The sequence below is a fragment of the Fringilla coelebs genome, assembly GCF_963513975.1.
Source record: "Fringilla coelebs genome assembly, chromosome: 1".
Taxonomy (NCBI): domain Eukaryota; kingdom Metazoa; phylum Chordata; class Aves; order Passeriformes; family Fringillidae; genus Fringilla; species Fringilla coelebs.
Window position 1 is genome coordinate 125,661,629 of NC_140028.1, and position 20,228 is coordinate 125,681,856.

Sequence of the window (20,228 nt, forward strand, 5' to 3'; positions counted from 1 at the left end):
GAGAGAGCTGGCTCTGTCCTGTGGTCTGTGTGGTGCAGGAGCTGCAGAGGGAGTGACTTGTCACCTCTCACACTTCACAGCAGCTACAAAGTTAGAGCAGGTGGCACCTACATGTCACACACGTGAGGATCCAGTAGCTCTCCATGCTGTCAGAGTGCCACTTGTTAGCTAAATCCTCCTTGTTAAGCCATGCTTAACTTATTTCCTGAGTATACAGAAATGTAATCCATTTTTCCCCCCTCAAATTACCTGGACTATCTCGATTGACATCCTTTGAGAAACTTGATCATTGGCTGCAAATAAGCTAAAATAAGAGCAGTTCTGTAAATGAAGCCAGAACTCCATTGATGAGGAAGGAATGAATAAAAGCATGACTACTGTTGAGCATAGCTAATTATAAGTAAATAAATAAACAACTTACCATATATAGTTTAGCACTTCTCCTGTTTGTGATATCAGCTTGCTCATCATCATCATCACCACCCTCAGGAAGCTCTGGCTTGCTCCCTAAAACCTGTATAAGAGAATAACAAATTCAATGCAGAGAGACAGTAGGTGCTGGAGCATAAATATCTCTAACGTATTATCACAGTAATCAAATAATTGGGACCCCTTTATATTTAAGACAATCTAAAACCAAACTCATAACTAACACAAACACACAGATAATTTTTAAAAACTGTGTCAGATCTCCAGTAATTTTATGTGTAGGTACATGATTTCTTTTCCTCAGGTCAATTTGTTGGCTGTCTATACACTACAAAATACACACAGAAAGGTATATGTGATACTATTCTATGTGTGTGTTTACCTGTCTGTCTTCTTTTTTTCTTCCCAGTGACTTCTGAACTGTTGTCAAGCACATCTTATAATCTTTGGAATGACATTACTCTTAAAATGCTTAACAATACTAAAATTAAAACTGATGGAATGAAATATATTAACTGAAATTATAAAGTCATTCAATTAGCAATATAAAATATAATACGATGAGTTCATTATTCTTACAAGTTACAGATTCTTAATCCCATTTTAAGGGGAAAATTTAGCTAGGATCTTGAAAATAATTTATGGTGTGAGAAAAAGTTTTTCTTGCTCTACCACTAGAATATCAATTTTAACTACAGTGGTAGTTTTACACTGTGGGCAATATAATAACAACTATCACTATAAGACATTTACAGAGGTTCATCAAGAATATGTTTGTTAGGTCAGGTAAGGTTATGTCATTATGAAGTCCTAGTTACCCTTTCTTGATGATCTTTCCCTATGACTCATATATGTGGATGGATCCAAAGGTTACATACAGAATATTATTGATTCCTATGAAATTATGTCCCAGAGTGAAGGTAGTAATTGATATGTCTGAGAGACTAAATATTAACATAAAGTACAAGGGCAGTACCAGCCTTCCTGTGAACCTGTGCAGTATCTGTGTAAAATGCTGTGCAATATAATGTGGAGCCACAGGAAAAAGCCTTGTAAATATTTGATAACAGGGAAGCCCAACAAAGCATACAGCTGCAAACAATTTGGAAAGAAAAACAATATAGAATAAATATTTAATATAAATCTGCCATCTGTGGTGTTTTCTTACCTGGTAAAGTCAGTAAAATAGTAAAGTAAAATAAAATAAACTGAAAATAGCCTTTTCAAGTGTGATTGTTGCAGTGTAAGCTAGAAAATTTTATCTGCAACTCACTGAAGACAAGAAAGCAATGCCTTGTTTAAGAAAGATGTTGCCCATAGCTCTTCAGTAGGTCTCAGTCAGCATCTCCTGAGTTTACACTACATGGCTGCAGATTTACTACTCTATAGGCCAAGCTGGCCTCCATGTCCACAACAGAGTACCACTGTGCTGGTGAACAGCTAGAACAGAAGGGCATATGCAGTTTACTAGCACCAGATTTCTAAAAATGTTTCCCTTCCCACCTGTCTTTGTAATGTCAGGGTCACAAAACTGCCAAATAACAGGCATTCATATTTACCTGAACAGACATTGAACAAGTTTGAGGGGTCTTTAATATCTGATTTTCAGTAACTAAAAGATTCTTGTGAATAAAACTCTTAGAAGTTTGTACTCACTAGTGCTCTGTTTAACTAGGCATTTACAGTAAAAGAAATAAAAAAACTAAACCCCAAAAAACCTCCAAAACAAACAAATAAAAAAACCCAAAAAACCCCACAAAAATGTTGGCTTCTGACACAGTTAAAGTCAGTGTTTTCCCTTGCTGTGCTTATAGAATACCTGTGGCCCCACAATTATTTTGCAGCATCTTTGTAAGTCATGCATGTTGATACAAAATCCCTTTTTCCTTTTAACTGCGCAAGTGTCATTCTGAGTATTTCAAAGCAAAGAGTGCCTGTTGGTGTTTGTGAAAGCATCTTGACAGAAGCAGCCTCTCTATTTACAGCCATGTCTGGGTGCTGCATTCTGGCAGCAATTAAAGTAAGCAGCCCCTATAATTTCAAAATTGGGTTTTAAATTTGGGCCCAGCACACGTTAGATTGCTGGCCTGAGCTCTTGCTGTCTCAAAACCAAACACAGAAATGTTTTTCTGAAGTAGATAAAGAATTATTGTCAAAATCACAAAGCTGGTCTTCGGAAATCTCAGTTCATGGGTACTAACACAGGGAGAGGGATTAGAGCCCCCTTTGTGCAGGTGCAGTTATAGATATGAGACATTCTGGTTCCAGGGAAACCCCACCCCAACTCATTACACAGCAGCTTGCACAGCAGCTTCTCTGATCAAAGAGAGCTTCTCTGCCTAGCTTCTCTCGCCCTGTGCTTCAGCACAGGCAAACAGAAAATACAAATCATTAATTTCTCTAATTCTTTTTCTCAGAACCCTTGTTAAGAAGGACATGATGTGCTTCTTCTCCCACCAGGTAAGAAAAGCCAGGACTTGTGAGGAGGGCTGTGCACCCAACACAGCTGTCAGAAAATGCCTTGAGCTGAATCACTAGTGGTACCTGCACGTGTTGGTATCAAAACCAGAAGATGATACAAGGTTGAATTACCTAAGGCCTGTGTAGACACCAACTGTGAAGACACATAGCATACATACATATAGATATATACTCATTATATGAAGTGATATTGTATGAAATATATATGGTCAGTACACATCTGTATTGCTAGGAACAGTTTATGCAGCTTCCAACATGTATTTGTTGCCAGTTTGTCTTATAGGCTGGAGGATGAGACAGATCATGAAAGGAAAAATTCCATACTTAAACACAAAGCATGAAAAAATGTCGAAATGATGTTCTTTCCCAAAGAAATGCCTTCCAGAGAAGTTGTCTTTACTCCTCCTAAGGCAGACTCCCATGCTATGGCTCCACATGTATATGTCTGCATGTTATGAAAATTAATGGTTTTATCAGTAAGATCGCAACAGTATTGGAACAACAGCTAACTGCTATGCTGAAACTGGGTTGGATCATTACATAAGGACCTGCTGGCTGAGCTGTAGCTCTCTGGGCACCTCCCTTTTTACAGATAATTCTCATGTGATGGATCAAAACCAAAACAAATCACTCCAGCTGAGACTGCAGTCATAGGCTCCCAAAGCTTTGCAGCAAGGTACCCAGTGAAATGATTTATACCAACAGACCATTCGAAGGACACTGGCTTCTGACACTTACATACACACACTCTTAGTTCCACACAAATCCTATGGCAGTGATTTACACAGGACTGTGCTCACATAATCCTTTCTGCACAGCCAGGCTGCTCCTCTGGGTCCTGACACCATATGGCCCAGTGTGCTGCCAGCCCCAGCTGGCTCTCCTGTGTGCTCTGAGGTCTGAGACCCTGACTCACAAAGGTGCCAAGAACTCACCAAAGATCCACCCTGCACACCTGGAAATAGCAATGCTCTCTTGGGCACACACAAGACAACCTAGCCACGCTGCTCCCCAGATGTCCAACCATCCTGGCAAACCTCCCACCTTAAATCTCATAAATGCACAGTTGCACACACAGGCCTTGAAACTGCTTTTTAAATCATCATCATTATTATTATGCTTATCATATTATTATTATTCACTACTACAGTAACAGCAATATGAAGAGTAATCAGGGGCCCTGAAAGCAAATCCAAGCCCCACCTTCTTCATTCTTTGAGCTTAGCATTATTTTAGCAGAAGTATTCATTAACTCCATACCTTTAGATCTTGTCTGAAGGCATATAACAGGAAGTCAGTCTGCATTAATCTTAAAATGTTGGAGTTCTTAAGTTCTGTTAGACTTCTGTGTTGACACTCTCAGGTTAGTACAAGACTACCATTATGCAAACCAACAGAACAGCAGTTCCTCTACAATTGCCCAAGTTCACTGGTGGTAAATGCAATGTAGCTTACCCTGCCTGCAAAACCTGTTTCATATTTGCATGTGCACAAGCTCTTCTCTGTAAATATCTGCACCCCCGCAGATAAGTGCAAAATACTGAGTCAATGCTTTTACTCAGAAGTGAAACTCCACCCTTAAAAAATAGAACAGAAGAAATACAGACAAAAAGTTTTTCATCTGAAGGAATGTGACAAGGTAAATAATTTAAAATAAAGTCAGTAAAAGAAATTTGGCAAATATTTTCTTCATAACTAGAGAAGCCAGCTCCGCATCATAAAATAGTTGATATTGATTTAATGGGAGGAAGAAGTTTAAGGAGTTCAGTGAGGCTGAAAATCCACCTAGGAAAACAATACCTGAACAGCATGTCAAGTGAAGGTCAATTAAGAAAGAAAACCAGTTTTATACAGTTTAACTAGTGTACACTAGCATTGTGTTCGATTTTCTTCTTCATATACACACTTTGGGTTAGGTTTCTGGGTCTGAAACTGAACTGTTTGCTGTGGCTGTGATCCTGAAGAACAGATCTCAAAACCCCTCAAACTCCCACCTTTATATGCTAAGACCAATAGAAAGAAAACAAGAAACTGACACAGCTTAAAGCTGCCTAAATGACTTTTTATTACTTAATACTTTTGGAAAAGAGTCAAGGTAGTAGCTCATCGTTTACTTTTCTGTATGCTTTGACACAAGCAAGTATATCCTGCTCCACAAATTCAAGGTACACATGTAGGTTGTGACAGAGAATAAAGCCACTGTGCAGGACTACAGGTCTGAAAAATAGACACAGTATGAACTCATCAGTAGATAAAGGTTTAGATTTTTTATTAACCTTCAAAGCAGAGAAGAATATTACAAGCAACATCTCTCTGAAATAAGTATTCTCTCAAAAATGAACTTGAGTAGGAAAAAAATCCATCAGAGAAAGGAAGGGATGAACATGATGCAGGCTAGCAACCACCAGGCTGACCCTGGGTACCAGCACAGAGGATCATCAGGCAAAGGTGGCTTTAGGGCTTCTCTGCTAAAGTAAATAGTCACAGTTCAACTTCTAATTGCTTGGGATTACTGGTTCCTCTGGCAGAGCACAACCACTGCTGAGGATATTCTGGACCAGACAAAAATGACTTTTGATATTTGACAGATAATGAACAATCAAATAGGCTTATTTTACTGGTTATTGTAACCTGGAACTCTTTCCATCCATTTGAACAAATATTCATTGTCTTACAAAAAATTACACTCCCAACAGGAAAAACTTATCCCTTCACTGAACTGCTCACAGGGTTTCTGCCTGAAATGGCCTCTCACTAGCAATTCCAGCAACAACAGATCTCATTACATGCTCACCTTGAGAAGGCAACCTGTCACCCTCCTGTACACAGATTGAAAATAAGATGGAAACAGCCATAATGCACTGAGGAGTGGGCAAAAGGATGGCTTATGTTAACAAATAGTTCTGGCACACTGTTAGTTTCTGGGTGTTTACCAGGTAATTTATCAAAAGGACTTTCTGGCATTAAGGTCTAAACCTGTTCTGTGGGACTTCAGATTGCTATAAAACAGCAAAATACATCAGCTGCTCATGGCACTTTTGATGCATAAATTATGGCCTTCATTTTTAGCCAGTTTTTGTTGTCTCAGGAATTTCAAATGCAAATCATAATTTTTCAAAGCTCTGCACTTAACTGCCTAAAAATAGGACATTAGGCTCCGGCAGCTTTTAATAAAATATTTGCAACTTTGCATATCTGTCTGGGATAATTTGAATATAAAGCCTTTACTCACATGATAAGAATATTCTAACATTAATTATCTGTTCTGTGAAACTGGCTACAGATAACATGTTCACAAAGAGGTGTCTAGATCAGTCTTGAGAGCACAAATTTGATTTTTTTTTTTTTTTTGATAGTTTGCCTGTGAGGTAAAACAGTCTGCTTTCTGTCCTGCTGGGACTGCACAGCTAGTTATTTACTTGAAGATTGGATGTGCATGAAATGAGGAAATCCCCAGCCTACATTATTTTCAAATATCTGGCTTTTAGGATGCCTTCAAGATGAACAGTGATCCTGTGCCAAAGAAACCAGGAGGGTGAATGGCAGTAACTATGAAATGCAGCAGTCTTTTTCTAATCACCACTGCTGCTGAACAAACACAGGAAATTGAGCTGTTCAACACCTGCCTACCTGCAGCATAATTAAAAATGATCTAGTCAATCACCTCCACATCTTTTTGCATTTATGCTAATTCTTTCTACCTAAATTTTTAATCTCACTCTTTGTTAACATCATCCTCTGATACCAGAAGTAGTATTAAATATGCGACCCAAAGCCTGCAGACACTTGCACATGTACTTGAGTTGCCCATTTTTTCTGCTTTATTTACCTCATAAATTGAGGTACACACTGAAGCCTTTGCAGCTTTGCAGATCTCTGTTTGAAGGCCCTGTGGATAAAATATCTTATGTGCTACGTGACAGTGCATGCTTATGTGTTGGATAATAATGAAATAAATCAGTAACTAATGCCAACAGGGAGCCTTAGCCATAAAGAATATTTATCTGACAAAATCCACAACACTCTCAGCTTTTCATTCTTTAAGTGTCTCCAGTTTTGCAGCTGGTCCCAAGGCTGTGGCTGGACCATACCAATATGGGAGTGAAAAGAGGAGTGTGGCAAACACTCCATGAAGCCTGAGCTGGAGGCAGCAGCCTTCGATTGGCAGGCAGAGAGCCTGCTAGGAAATCAGTGTTCCCAGGGGATGCACAGCAGCTGGAGGAGCAGCAGGCAGCTGTGACACACAGCAGCATCAGGGTGAGCAGAGGAGCTGCAGCAAGGTGTTTCAGCACTTAGACCATGAGAGGGGAAGGTGGAAAAAGCCACTCAGGGCATTGGAATATTTTTGGAGTGCAACGCTGACTGTATTCACAAGCTCAGCATTTCCAGTCCCATGCAGCAAACAGACCAGATATGCCAGGGGATCCTCCCTGGAATGACACCAAACACCAAGACAGAGCACAGACTGGACTCTAATGTTTAAGAAAGCAATTCAGAGAGTATTTTGACAGATATTCTCTAATGATTCCTGCTGATGCTTGGAACAAATTAAATATTTATTAACACAGAGAGAGCAAGAACATTCCTTTCACCTGGTTGTCTAGGAGATATATCCTGCTTAGCTATTTGAAAATAATTTCCTCCTGCTAGTTTAGGTGCCCTTCACTAGCTGATTTTTTCTTTATGTTCCTACACATCTAAAATTCTGTGTAAAGGAGCCAAAATGTTCAGCTATGATTTACAGTTCTTCAGAGTTAGAAGCTGCAGCACTCATTGCTAAAGTATTTAAATCTTAATTTACCTACCTTTTAAAGGTAAAGCCAGACAATATCAAATCATAAGCAGTTGTGTAAGCAGAAGACCTGGCCCTAACAGCCTACTCTGCAGTACCTGCAATAATTACATTTACAGATTTCCTCAACATCACACACTGTGGTGGTGAAAATACTGAACTGATCCCCCAACACATGGGATGCTTTCTTCCATACAGCTGTGCTTCACTTTGGTCCAAAGAGAGGATTCTTATTCCAGTTTTACACGGCCTGGACAGGGAACAGCAATCTGTGCACATGCGGAGTTCTTTTAAAAAAACCCAACAAAACCCAAAAAGTTTTCCTCCTTTCCTGCACTACAGAACTTTCACTACAGAAAATTCAAAGGCAACCTTGCACACAGATCCCAGTTGCTCTGCAAGGGGCTGGGAGGAGACAAACCTGCAGAAATAAAAAAGAAAAAAAAATACCCCTTCAAGGCACATTTCTGTTAGGGAGGTGCAGGATCCCAGGAAGAGACTATCTCAGAGCTTTTTATACAGCAAAGAAAATCTACCCTTTCAGGTCTTCTCCATGAAATTCCCCTGTTGAAAGAAGTACCTTGAAATAAGAGCTAACAATCCCATGTAGAGATAAGTGCTAACATCTCTTGTCTTTAACCTTCTCTTAATTATGGCTCACTTAATAAGTGAAAATTATAGTACTTTTTCACCAAGAGATTTCTTGATAGTACAGCACAGAAAGGAAAAAAAGCCATTACAAGCTCTATTCATATCCTAACATGTAATTATAAGATTATAATTGACTTATGTGGTAGCCCTGCGAGCTACAGCTGCTAAAGAAGGAAACGTAACAAAGATGAGTGGTTTTCTCAGTCACAAGAATGCAAACGAGACACATTATAATTTGATTGCAAGCACTTCCAGGAAATCATTAGGATCTTAGAAATTCCCTAGAATACCTAGTTTAGAAGCAAACTTTCCTAGCATAAGAAATTAGGTTTTCAACCACCTGCTAGTAGAGCTGTTCATAAAGAATTTAGCTCATGCCATGCAGTAGGATACACCTGAACATTTTCCTTTCTGAAATTAAATTTCTAATGCAGGCACTGAAATCCGTATTTAGAGACTTAATTAGAAGCCTGGCTTACAGATGTGTTTGCCACCTGCAGCTCCTATTCAGTTTCCTGTCATTAGTACCTGGGTCAGGCAGCCAAGACTAAAACTGCAGCTTGAGGAATATTATGGGCACCTCCCAACGATTAGGAAGATTCCTCCTTACCAGCCTCAGCCATTCTCTCGCCAAACCCCTCCTGATCTTCTACCTGGGTCTGGGAAAAACGCTGGGCCAAATGCTCAGCTAGTGCAATGCAGCTAAGGTGTACTGGAATCCGGGCCATGCAAGTTTTGTCTGAGTATGAGTTGTGCAATTTAGTCATTTAAATGCAAATTTGTATCAAGGAAAGGGACTGTCCTTAATGAAGGAGATAGGCTCCATCGCTGTAAAGAACACAGAACTCCCGGTTCTGACAGTTTGAAACTGGCACCCTGAGGGGCAAGGGGTTTGCACTTTGTACCCACTTTCACAGCCCATCATAAAGCTTAATTAAACACTGGAATGCTTGGTAAACTGCCACTCCTCAGACTGAGCAGGTGTTGCTATGAAAGGTGCACAGTCATGTGTAAGATTTTTACCCCTGAAGGTTTATTCCCCTGGACTATTTTGAGTTGTATTCAACAAACTGATCAAATTGACAGGACCCAAATTCTTGCTGGCACCTACCTATGCCCAAAATCAGTGAAGCAACATATTTGTGTTCCTGAGGGGTATATTTGACCCATAGTTTCAAAGCAGCATGAGAAAGCTGTCTGTTCATTTGAGTAGCCAATGCAACTACTAATAGAAACTACAGCTAGTACTTCTGCTATTTTCTGTGCATTAGCTTTCTTAAGTCTTTGTATTCTCATGAAAATGTAGTTGACTGCTCTGTGTGCCTGTGTTACTAAGTCTTTGCACTGGGGTCTGGTACAACTTCCACTGTCCTCATCCTTCTCTCAGTGCATTCATTTTCCTTTGTACATGACTGTCAAATACTGCCTCTACCCTGGGACTGAAATTCATTTCTAGTATTTCTTTCACAAAATTCCTTGGAATTATGTCTATTTTTTTCCAGCTGTCTCAATTTAGATGATAACAGCCAACTTTGCTTTACATATTTCTAAAGCCATAGATAGGGCTTCATTACTTTTCATATTGGACATTTTTTTTGGTTGTGAACAGGTCAGGCTGGGCCCTCACAGTTACATGCAATTCAGAGCTTATGAGCATTTGATTAAAACTGTGTACAAGCTACACGATTAAACAATTGTTTAATCCCTTACAAATGCCTGGAGTTTGTAGTCCACAAAAAGTTAGAATAGAATATTATTCTAAAAAGTTACCCCTCTTCCTCCTCTTGCATCACTGTTCCGTCACTCCTCTATATACAAAACAAACAAACCTCCCCTTAGCATAACTTGAGTTCATAATACAACCAAAAGCAAAGGAACAGAAGGAACACACACGTTGAGAGTAGCAAGAGCAGTTTTTGCTTTTGCAGAGCTGTGATGACAGATCCTGCTCTTGCTGGCTCTGGGAAAGGAGCAGGTACCAAAGCAGGACCTTCACCAGTGGGGCACGTGCTGCTCTTCCAGCCTTACATAAAGATTCATGTGACAGGGCCAGGGACTGCAGGAACCTGCACAGCTCCTCCAGAGCAACATGTCCTTCCACTCTCACAAGTGCAAGGACATTGCAAGCCTCACTTTTTCCCCCAGCTACCTCATTGTGCTCCATGCTGTCCTTGGAAATGATCTTTGATTTGTAAAAAATAATTAAGGGCTTGAATTTAATAAGAAAGGAAGAAGTGATACTGCTCTTCTACCCACATGGGCAGACATCTATCCAATTAATTTAAGCACTACTGGAGCTCCATGTTTTCAACATTGTTTGCATTATTTGGGTCTTTAGAGTCTAAAGCCTCTGTAACTTGCCTTTGCAATGCAATCTCTCTATTGTCTGTGCTCTTGGGATTTTATCCACAGGGCTGAGTAAGCACTGCATAGTGCTGCCAGTCCCTTTCCAGCTACAAGGGTAGGAAGGTATGACTGGCTGTAATATGATCAGACCATTCACCCACAGTATTTATTCACACCACAAGCAAAAACTATCGTCACTGACTACAATGGCACTCAGCAATTCTCATTATTAATCATTGCTTAGGGGCTTTAAAGAAAGAGCAGGGACTAGAAAGGCTGCTTTACCAGCAAGGAGGAAGAGGTTCTCCCTGTTGCTCGGTATTTACACTAGCTGAATCTTCACACAAGCATTTAATGAAAGGTTTGGACCCACCTGTTGTAAGGCTCTAGAATGGCTCTAGAAAGGCTCTAGAAAGGCTCTAGAAAGGCTCAAAAACAGGCACGTGACAGCTGCAAATGCTGAGTAAATAAAAGTGTCAGAGCTTTATGTTTAAAAGACAGAGGAGTGATTCCAAAGATGCATACTAACAAGATGATTCATTTTCTTGTGGTTTTGAACCTCAGCCGTCACATTTCTCAGGTTTCATTGTTTTCAATCATGAAAATCAAACACCTTTACAAAACCACAACAAAAAGTCTCAGCAGTAAAACCCACAGCAATCATATAGTATCAAGAGTTGCAGTTTTAAGGGAGTAATTTGTAAGGGAACAATAAATTCTATGAATCAGACAGGCTCAGAGAAAACAGAAGCATCTTCAAAAGTGTTAGCTGAGCATGACATATTAAGTAGAGGGGGCAGATGCAAGCTTAACACTTAGTTGAGGTAGAACTCAGTCTACCCTACTTTTTCATTGGCTCCCATACTCTGCAGACTGACACAGCTGCCCAACATACTTAAAACGCACCACAGGGAGATGAGTCTATGAAGACAGAAAATACTATCAACATAAACATATTTTAGGGTGTCTAGTATTTCAGATTACACAAATAGAGGAAAAAAAATATTAAGACTTTCTCCTCCCCTCTACTTCCTCTCTAGAGTTATGATACCAGATCAAGGGATTGCTGCACAACAAATGGAGGATTGGATGCTTTGCGTCTTTCCCTTGAGTGACTCAGAACTGAATGCTTCTATGCTTCCTGCATTACTACAAGCACCTTCAGCTTGCTGGCTGACTAGAAATCTTCAAAAACACACTAATTTCTAATTCCTTGTTTTTCTAGTTTACCATTACTCCACATTATTAAATAATGAGATTATGGGAAACTTTAAAATACACTTTATCCAATTTTCTCCTCTCTTCAAAACTAGAGAAGAGATTCCAACTAGAGTAAGAAAATTGCCTGTCCTCAGCACGCCTGCCAATTACTTTGGCTGCTCTCAGTCCTCAGTGATCTCTTGGGCAACTAAAAGCAGTGCTGTGAGATCTCTGCTTACCACTGCAAGCAGCGAGAAGGGTAAGTATCAATGCCAGCAGAGGTAGCAGCTACCAAACTGTGTCAAGCATTGCTAAGATCTGGTTTTGGATTAGTCTCATGAAGGTCAAAAAATTCCTGTAACACAATTCAAGTGTACATTCAAGCGTACATTCAAGTGTAAAGTTCAGCAGAATGGGTAACTATTCAGCTGTTTACATGTGAAAATCAGAGCAGAGTTGGCATCTGGTGATTTTTTTAATGCTCTGTTGAGACTGGTGACCAGTCACAGCAACAGCAACCGTTTGTCCAAGGTGGTCTGTTTCTCTTTTAATTTTTCAAGGTAGCAATCCTACACAAAACTGCTTCTTTCAACCTGCCAGTCACTACCTCACCCAAATCACCCTAACCCTAACCCTAACCTAAAGCCAGAATTATGTATCTGGCTTCACCTTCCAAACATGGAGGTGAAGCCAGATAACAAATATCTCTGATGTGCACAGAAAGCTTCTGCCTTGTCTTCACAGTCAGAGTTCTAGTGATCCCTGAAGCATCTTCTGAGATGCTCTGCACACCCACTGCAAGTCTGAGCTTTCCAGACATGCTGTGTTTCCAGAGTGCAGCACAGGATGGTCACTGTGTGGCCTGTGGTGGCACATGAAAAAGGGCTTGCTGCTGTCAAAACTACCCACATACCCAGCTTCTAGTAATTCTCCTTTCCCAGGGCAAGTGAGCTGGGTCTTGCTGGTCTGCCACAGCAATTCATCCAGTCCTACAGCAGCACCAGACAGTTCTCTCCCAAGGGCAAATTTGAGCAGCACAGCCTCTTCCCATTGCTAAAAATGGTAGCTGGGAGCAGTAACTGCCCTTATCAGACAAGTTCACCTCGCCCACAGCACTACAGCTCCCAGCAGGACAGTGGGCTGGCCAGGAAACACCTCCTCATCACAGCACTGCTGCCTGTGCTAGTCCTACAGCAGGACAGAAGTGTGGCAGGGTTAGTTCAGCCAGCCTGTGTCTTGCCTCTGAGGTGGGGTGCAAGCAGAAGTCCTGCTTTTCTGCAGGGAGTCACAACTCTGTGCTTATGAGCAGGAATGAGATCAGTATTGGCTCTTTCTGCTGGTACTCATGGTGGGTATGTCAGCCCCTGCCTGAAGCATGTACTGGCACTGAGTGAGCAAGTCTGGCCACAGATATGAAAGCAGATTTCTAACTCACAGGGAGGGGAATCATTCTGACATTTGTCAGAGGAGATAATTTTAGGAAATCTCTTTCTGATTTCAATGGCATACTGGATGACAAAGTGAATATTTAAAGTATGTAATTCTTTTCCCTAGAAAATAAATCAAGCTTTTTCTAAGAAAGCTGGAGATGCCAAAAATCCACCCTTCCTGATGTAGAGGGAAGAAACAAACACAATGTTAGCTCAACAGCAGTTAGCCTGGGACAGTGTAACAGCAAGTTAAGAGACAATTTTGTGAAAGGAAGGAGAAATCCAAACAAAGAGTACCAGAAACTGGAAACAGTTTGAGCAGGAATAAGGATTAATAAATTTTAGATGTTTGTGAGGTTAACTACCCTCCTGACTTATTAGCAGCACATTTCAGAATAGACTGGGACAGCCACAGCTGAGCTGCAGACCCTGTTATGGAAGCAGCACTTACAAAAGCAAGGCTAGCATGATGCAGAATAGAAAATAAACCCTGACTGCAGACACACCCACTCAAACTGGGCTCATCACAGTGGCAGCAATAAAGGCAGTTAATCTAATTGCATTGAATTACCCATTTCTGTTCCCTCTATATTCAGAATCCTAAAACAAAAGCAGAAACCTCTTCATATACTGCTGTGCAAGTGAAGAAAGATTTTATGCCCTGATACAATAACAATGCACTACAGGATCAAAATGCCACCCTGGTGTTTTCCTGCTCTTAATCATGTGCTGAGGTTGCTACAAAACAACAGTTGCACACAAATGGAAGCCTGGCAAAGAGATGCAGGGGCAAGGGCAGCATATCCCCTCCCCTCAGAGCCTATGGAGGGGGATGGCAGGGAGGCAGCCTGCAGCTGGCCCGTGTCCTCACCGGGGCAGCACTAAAGTCCAACTGATCTGCACCTTAACCAGATAAGAGGAGCAAAGGGAGCTGCTCTGATCAGTGCTCCCAAGTCACACATGAGTGTACCAGAAGCTCTGTTCAGAGCCTCCAGAGGTAACCCCAGGATGGGCTTGGCAGCAGCAGCAGTGGCCAGGGGCAGGGTCCAGGTGTCACCCGGCCACAGCTGCAGCAGGATGCAACCCAATGCTGTGATTCAAATCAGGTGCAGGAGGCTGCTCTTTAATTGCCAATCTGTGCTCTTTTCAAAAGAGCTACACATGTAAAATATGTGACACATCAGAGCCAGTGTGGAAAGTCTGTCTGCACAAGGAAGTAAAAAAACAGACAGAGCATTGTTTGCTTGGTTTTTCTCCCTCTTCAAAAATCTCCAGTACGCTGTGTGCCACCTCCCCTTCTTCTGAGCACAGCCACATCTGAACTCACACCCACAGGAGGAAAGGTCTTTGCAAGGATATGGACAGCCCACCAAAGGGGTCCCCACAGCCAGCATGGCCACGGGCTGGTGGCTCAGCACCTGCTTTGCCCTCAAGCAGTAACTAGTTATGCTGCATATGACCACACTGAATGGAAGCAGCACAAAAAATAATTGCACTTCTGCACGCACCATTAGCTTTACTTCCTGAACTTAATATGGAGTACAAGACAATACTCTAGCTGTACATATTCCATTTTGTTGAAGTACTGCTTTGTGACCCTGCTTCCCTCTTCCTTCTCTTTAGAGAATGAATGGGAGAAGTTTAATTTAGGACACAAATGCCAAGTGCCAATGCTTTTATTAGTAGGCCATCTGTAACAACACATGGGTGTTTGCTAATTTTTCGAGATCTGAAAAATCCATAAATTGGCAATTTTTCTTCCACTCTACTTTGATCAGCTGAGTTATGATATTTGAAATCTGGGGATTTTAAGTAAATTGTTAAACTTCCTAAACATATGAGGAAGGGGCTCACTGGGGTTACTAGAGGCTACGTGCACATGATCTTGAAATAGAAGCTAAAGCATGCAAAGCAGTGTGCTTGGCACCCAGCCAAATCAATATGCAATTTGCCACATTCTTTTACTTTCTACATACAGTAATTCTGTGACTTTCCTTGTTTGGTGCTGTGCTTTCCTTGTTGGATGCTCCTTCCTTACACAGAGCTGATGGCGTGCTCTATTGTGAGGCATAGTGTTAATTCAGTCACTTTACAGCTAACTCAATAAAGCAAACATTTATTCTTGTAAAAGTATTCTCAGATGATTAATTATCCTAGACTGTAATGCCCAAATAACTTCACACTGCCTGGGTAAGGAAGGAAGGAAAAGGTATAAACTGGCCTACTATACCGTTCATCTGTCTTCCTAGCATTAGCCCAATCTGATTTAGCTCCTGAGGTGGGAAAACTTTTTATTCACAGCTATGTCAGCAACAAGTTTGCACATTACAGTACCTCTATGAGGCGTTCTGGCTCGCTCCCTTCTTCCACAGTAATTAATTTAGACCTTCCATTCCGTTCGTTGTCCCGAATGCCAACAGCAACCTGCGTGGCCTTCAGCCGCTCGTACTTATTGCATGCTGAGCCACACCACTGATAGATCTCCTGAAATAATGAAAAGAACACACACTTCAGCAACAGGATCCAACACAGCAAAATTATGGAATTAGTTTCATTAATAATTAGCCTACTGGATCTAAACCACCAGAACATCAGTGAAGCTACATCTTTCAGAAGTACTTTCTAGAAGAGAGCTGCTCAATCACGTAGATATTTGCAGTATCTATGACATAGTCTTGAAGTGCACCAGGAGAAATTTAGGTTGGATATTAGAAGAAATTTCTTCATGGAAAGGGAAAATAAACATTGGAATAGGCTGCCTAGGGAGGTGGTGGAATCACACCCATGGAGATGTTAAGAAAAGACAGGATTTGGCATTTAGTGCTGTGGTCTTGTTGACAAGATGGTGCTCAGTGATCTCAGAGATCTTTTCCAACCTATTTCATTCTGTGATGCTGTAATATGCAAGATATTTACATAATATAATTTAGCTTCCACATAACTAAGAGATCACTAGAGCTCAGAATAGTCAGAGTTTTGGTTTGACTGAGTTTTATCCCAATTACATACAGAGCTTTAGCTAATTAAAGAACCGGGAATTCCTAAATTTGCTACTACAAATTTTATATGTCAGTTCCTCTTCAGCAGTGCTGGTACTCACCTGTATCAAGAAACAAATTAATTTCAAAATCTCAAGGAAGATTCAGATTGCATGGGTTACTAAAATACAGTTAAATCTTTCAATCCAGATTTTATTTGCTGATCTTTTGCAGAATGCAGCATGTTCCCAGGGCACCTCTCAGGAAAGAGAGACACCAGAACCAGCCTAAAACAGGTCACCTGATTCAGCCACACAGACTAAGGCAATCCCCATTATTCATGCAGAACTCGAAGGATTTTCATTGATGAAAATTACTAACAAAAAGCATAACATAAGCTGCAGGGATACTAGAGGCTGGGCTGGAAGGAGCCAGTCCAAGGGAATGACTCATTTTGGCTGGTTGCTTCCCCCACCTTCTCCTGGAAGAAGGTAATTTGATTCTTCACATGATTGTGTCAAATAGTTCAAATAGTACAGCAATAAAGGTACACAGTCTTTTCCAGTTTTAATAAGATCCAACTGGTTTGTGTTCATCAGCAATGCAAATTTTAATCAGAGGCCTCACTGAATAAATTACTTGGGCTTAGTTTTATGTTGTATATACAACTGTATAAAACTTAAGATTTCAGATGAAAATCTACTTAATAATAAAAAAAAAATCAAGTTATTTCTGCTGACCACTGTTGGTCTTTAATAGTACTTGAAAGGGTGGTTTGAGATAAGTGAGGGATGAAGCACAGCTTCTCAGTACTAGCAGATGCAGAGTTTTAGAAGACCGCTAGCATTCATGCCATCTGTATACAAAACAGAACTAGTAACTTCCAACAGTTGCTTCTCACCAGTTTGGACACAAAACCCCCCACAGTGAGATCTCAGTGATCTCACTGTTCCCTTCCAACCTCCCTTCCCCCCTTCAAAAGCATCTCTTCAAAGACAAAGTTTTAAGCTTTGTCAGGATTACCCCACAGATTGACAGAACTCTATCCTTTTCAACTTGCAGATGCTATGCAATGAAAGCTGTGAGGTTTTCAGCTTGCCTCTAACAACTTGACTGTAGGCTTAAATTTAAAAACTGCCTCTAAGTTCTAGTTTAAGCACTGTCAGTTTACCAAGCATCCAGAATCTGGAGACATAGCTGGTGTCAGGTCTGAACCTTATCTTAAATCTGACTTTCTACGTTTCCCCAGGAAAATAAAATGTCTGCCAAACTTAGGGAAACAATTTTCTGAAGAACCGAATGCACAGAAAGTAAAACATTCCAATCTGAGCAGATTTTTAGTACATTTGTTATTGCCAGGCACTGCTTCAGCCGTTTTCTACCAAATTCATGAAGACTTTCCACAACACAGACTCCTTAGCTTTATTCTCATTTTGGTCTGCATCCCACCAATTGAGCTTATTTGCAATAATATGTGAGAAAACAGGAGTCACTAAAGATACTGCAGCAATAAACATGAATTCTTTATAGGGAAAGAGGTAAGGCAGCTATTGCCTTATCTCAGTGTCAATGTGGCAATTGGTAGAGATTGCTGTTTCAGAAAGGTTGGAAGTGCAGCTTCAGTTGTACCCATTGGCTTTCTCTTGGTTTTTTGGTAACTGGTGATAGAACCTCAAACAAGGAGCTGCATTTACAAAATGCATATTTGTGCCGTACTGACCACAAAGGACATGGTGAGACTTGAACTGCCACTGCAAATTACAAAGACCTTGACTTCTCTTGGACAATAAATTCATATTTTATTTTCTTAGCCTCTCCTAAAGACCCCACTGTACCCAAGTTACTCCACAATCACAGTTTATTCTCCCTGTCTGCCTTCAGCCAGCAAGTGACTAAACTGAGCTCTCCTACAGTCCACAGGCTCTAGGCTTCAAATAAGCCTGAGGAAGGAGAAGGACCTTTAAAAATCTACCAGTAATGGATTTCAGATTTTTAAATTTACAGGCTTCATTATTTCCCTTAAAAATAATGTTCCAAGTTTTCTTCTTCTGCATAAGCCATCACTTAAATCAACAAGCAGTATCTGAAAATACTCTTGATCTCAAGATTCACAAGCTCCATTTTATGTGGTTATTTGAAAAATACTGATTTTAAAAGCCAGAGAAATAAGAATCTGCTTCTTTTTAGCACTAGAGAATAAAGACACTATTCTTTATTAAAAGCCTGAAAGTTAAACTTCATGTACTGTATAATCAAATAGAAGGACACAGGCAGCCACAGGCCATGAAAATGTCCCAAAATACATAATATGGTAATGCATTTACTATGATCACTAAAATATCTTAAGAATTCAGTGCTAGAAGCTTTCAGGAGCTTGGATTTAATTAGTTTTCTCTTCTGAACTCAAATCATCTCATTTTCCATGTATCTAATTTTGGGGCCTCACAACAGAGAACCTGAATATCTACAAGTCTGCCTTCCTGACATAACTTATCTGTTTCAACCTCTAGGCAGATCCAGTTCTTCAACAATTTAAAACCAGGAGAAGAGTTTTAGAAGTTAAAGCCACCTCTTGAGAAGGCTAATATTTAGACCTGGATTTACCTGAAATACAGTCAATTAGTTATCTAACCATATCCAACAAATCATCGAGCTTTTGGGTCATATTTTGTTATTCATGTATTTATTTTTTAGACATATAAAGTGCTCAACTAGGGGCAAAATATGGCATTGAGCTTCAGCTCACTCACTACTTTCAGAATTTCCTAGCTGTACTACACCTTCACTATTTTTAGGTTTGTTTTGCTAACTTTATTTGGAACTGGCAGGTTGACAAAAAATGTTTCCATTAAAATGAAAACAGACTTCAAGTGTTCACTCCCCTCAAAATAAAAGAGCTTCATTCATCAGTAATTCCTGTGCCAAGCCCGGTTTATTTTCAGAAGTTTGCATTAGTAGTATTTACTTTTTTAAACCTCTTTAACAGAATTCTGAGGGAGATACCCTATATTAATGTACTTTGGTATCCATATGGTTATCATGGTGGGACAATTAACTGCTGAGGGCAAGAAAACATTATAATGAATAATGTTGTAATGAAACTAACATTTTAATGAATACAGTATATTGAGTAATATTGAATAAATATAATATAATGAGTAACACTGCAATGAATATAACCTTAAAATGAAAAATGTTATAACAAGAAACAGTGACTACCCTAGAGCCCCTGAGTGAGGCTGGGAAGGCAAGCTGGGTCGGTGACATGCACACTGTGGTCAGAATGAGCCCTCCCCTCAACTCCACATTTTGGGGAAACAGTTTGGTCTTCCACCCACAGAGTGTCAGAATTCACTGCTCTTACTTCAAATAGCTTCTGACCCAAGAGTGACCTTGTGCAAGTCACATGAAATTTCTACAGCACATTAAAAATGACCCAGCATTTAGCTTCTACAGAGAAGCTGTGCATCAGGATGACGAGGCATGGCTCATGTGGAACCCTGAGCAAGAGCACCTTGGCACTTTTCCCTGTATGGGAGAGGGACTGTGAAAGTACACCTCCTGCTCCCTGCTCCAGCCCCAAATGGCATGCAGAGTAAGAGAAGGAAAAACAAACAAACAAAAAAATCACTTATTTCAGAAGTGACATAAAAACCAATTTTTTCCCTTCCAACACATAGCCACCTCTGTATTCAACTGGCAGCCTTGTTAGTCTGGAGTCACATGAAAATATACTCTCTTTCATAGATTTTTTGTGGTCATTTTTGTGGATGTTAGCCAGGACAATAACAGGAGAAGCCAAGAAGCTTAAATCCATAAAGCTATTTTTCTCTAGTCAAACATGCCCTAAACATGTAAGTCTTTCAAACCTGTATGTCTCTTGAAATATCTACTAATTTCCAGGCCTCTACTGTAATTGCT

General features: G+C 40.4%; 1 protein-coding gene across 1 annotated transcript in view; it reads right to left on the reverse strand.

Annotated features, from left to right (window-relative positions):
• The window catches only part of SCIN (scinderin), a gene marked incomplete at its 5' end in the record, with an annotated part of 47,928 nt that overhangs the window by 14,446 nt on the left and 13,254 nt on the right, over positions 1-20,228 (reverse strand). The window contains 2 exons of the mRNA XM_084204521.1: positions 422-514; positions 15,664-15,813. Coding sequence (XP_084060647.1) covers positions 422-514; positions 15,664-15,813 — 243 coding nt within the window. The remainder of the gene's footprint in view (positions 1-421; positions 515-15,663; positions 15,814-20,228) is intronic.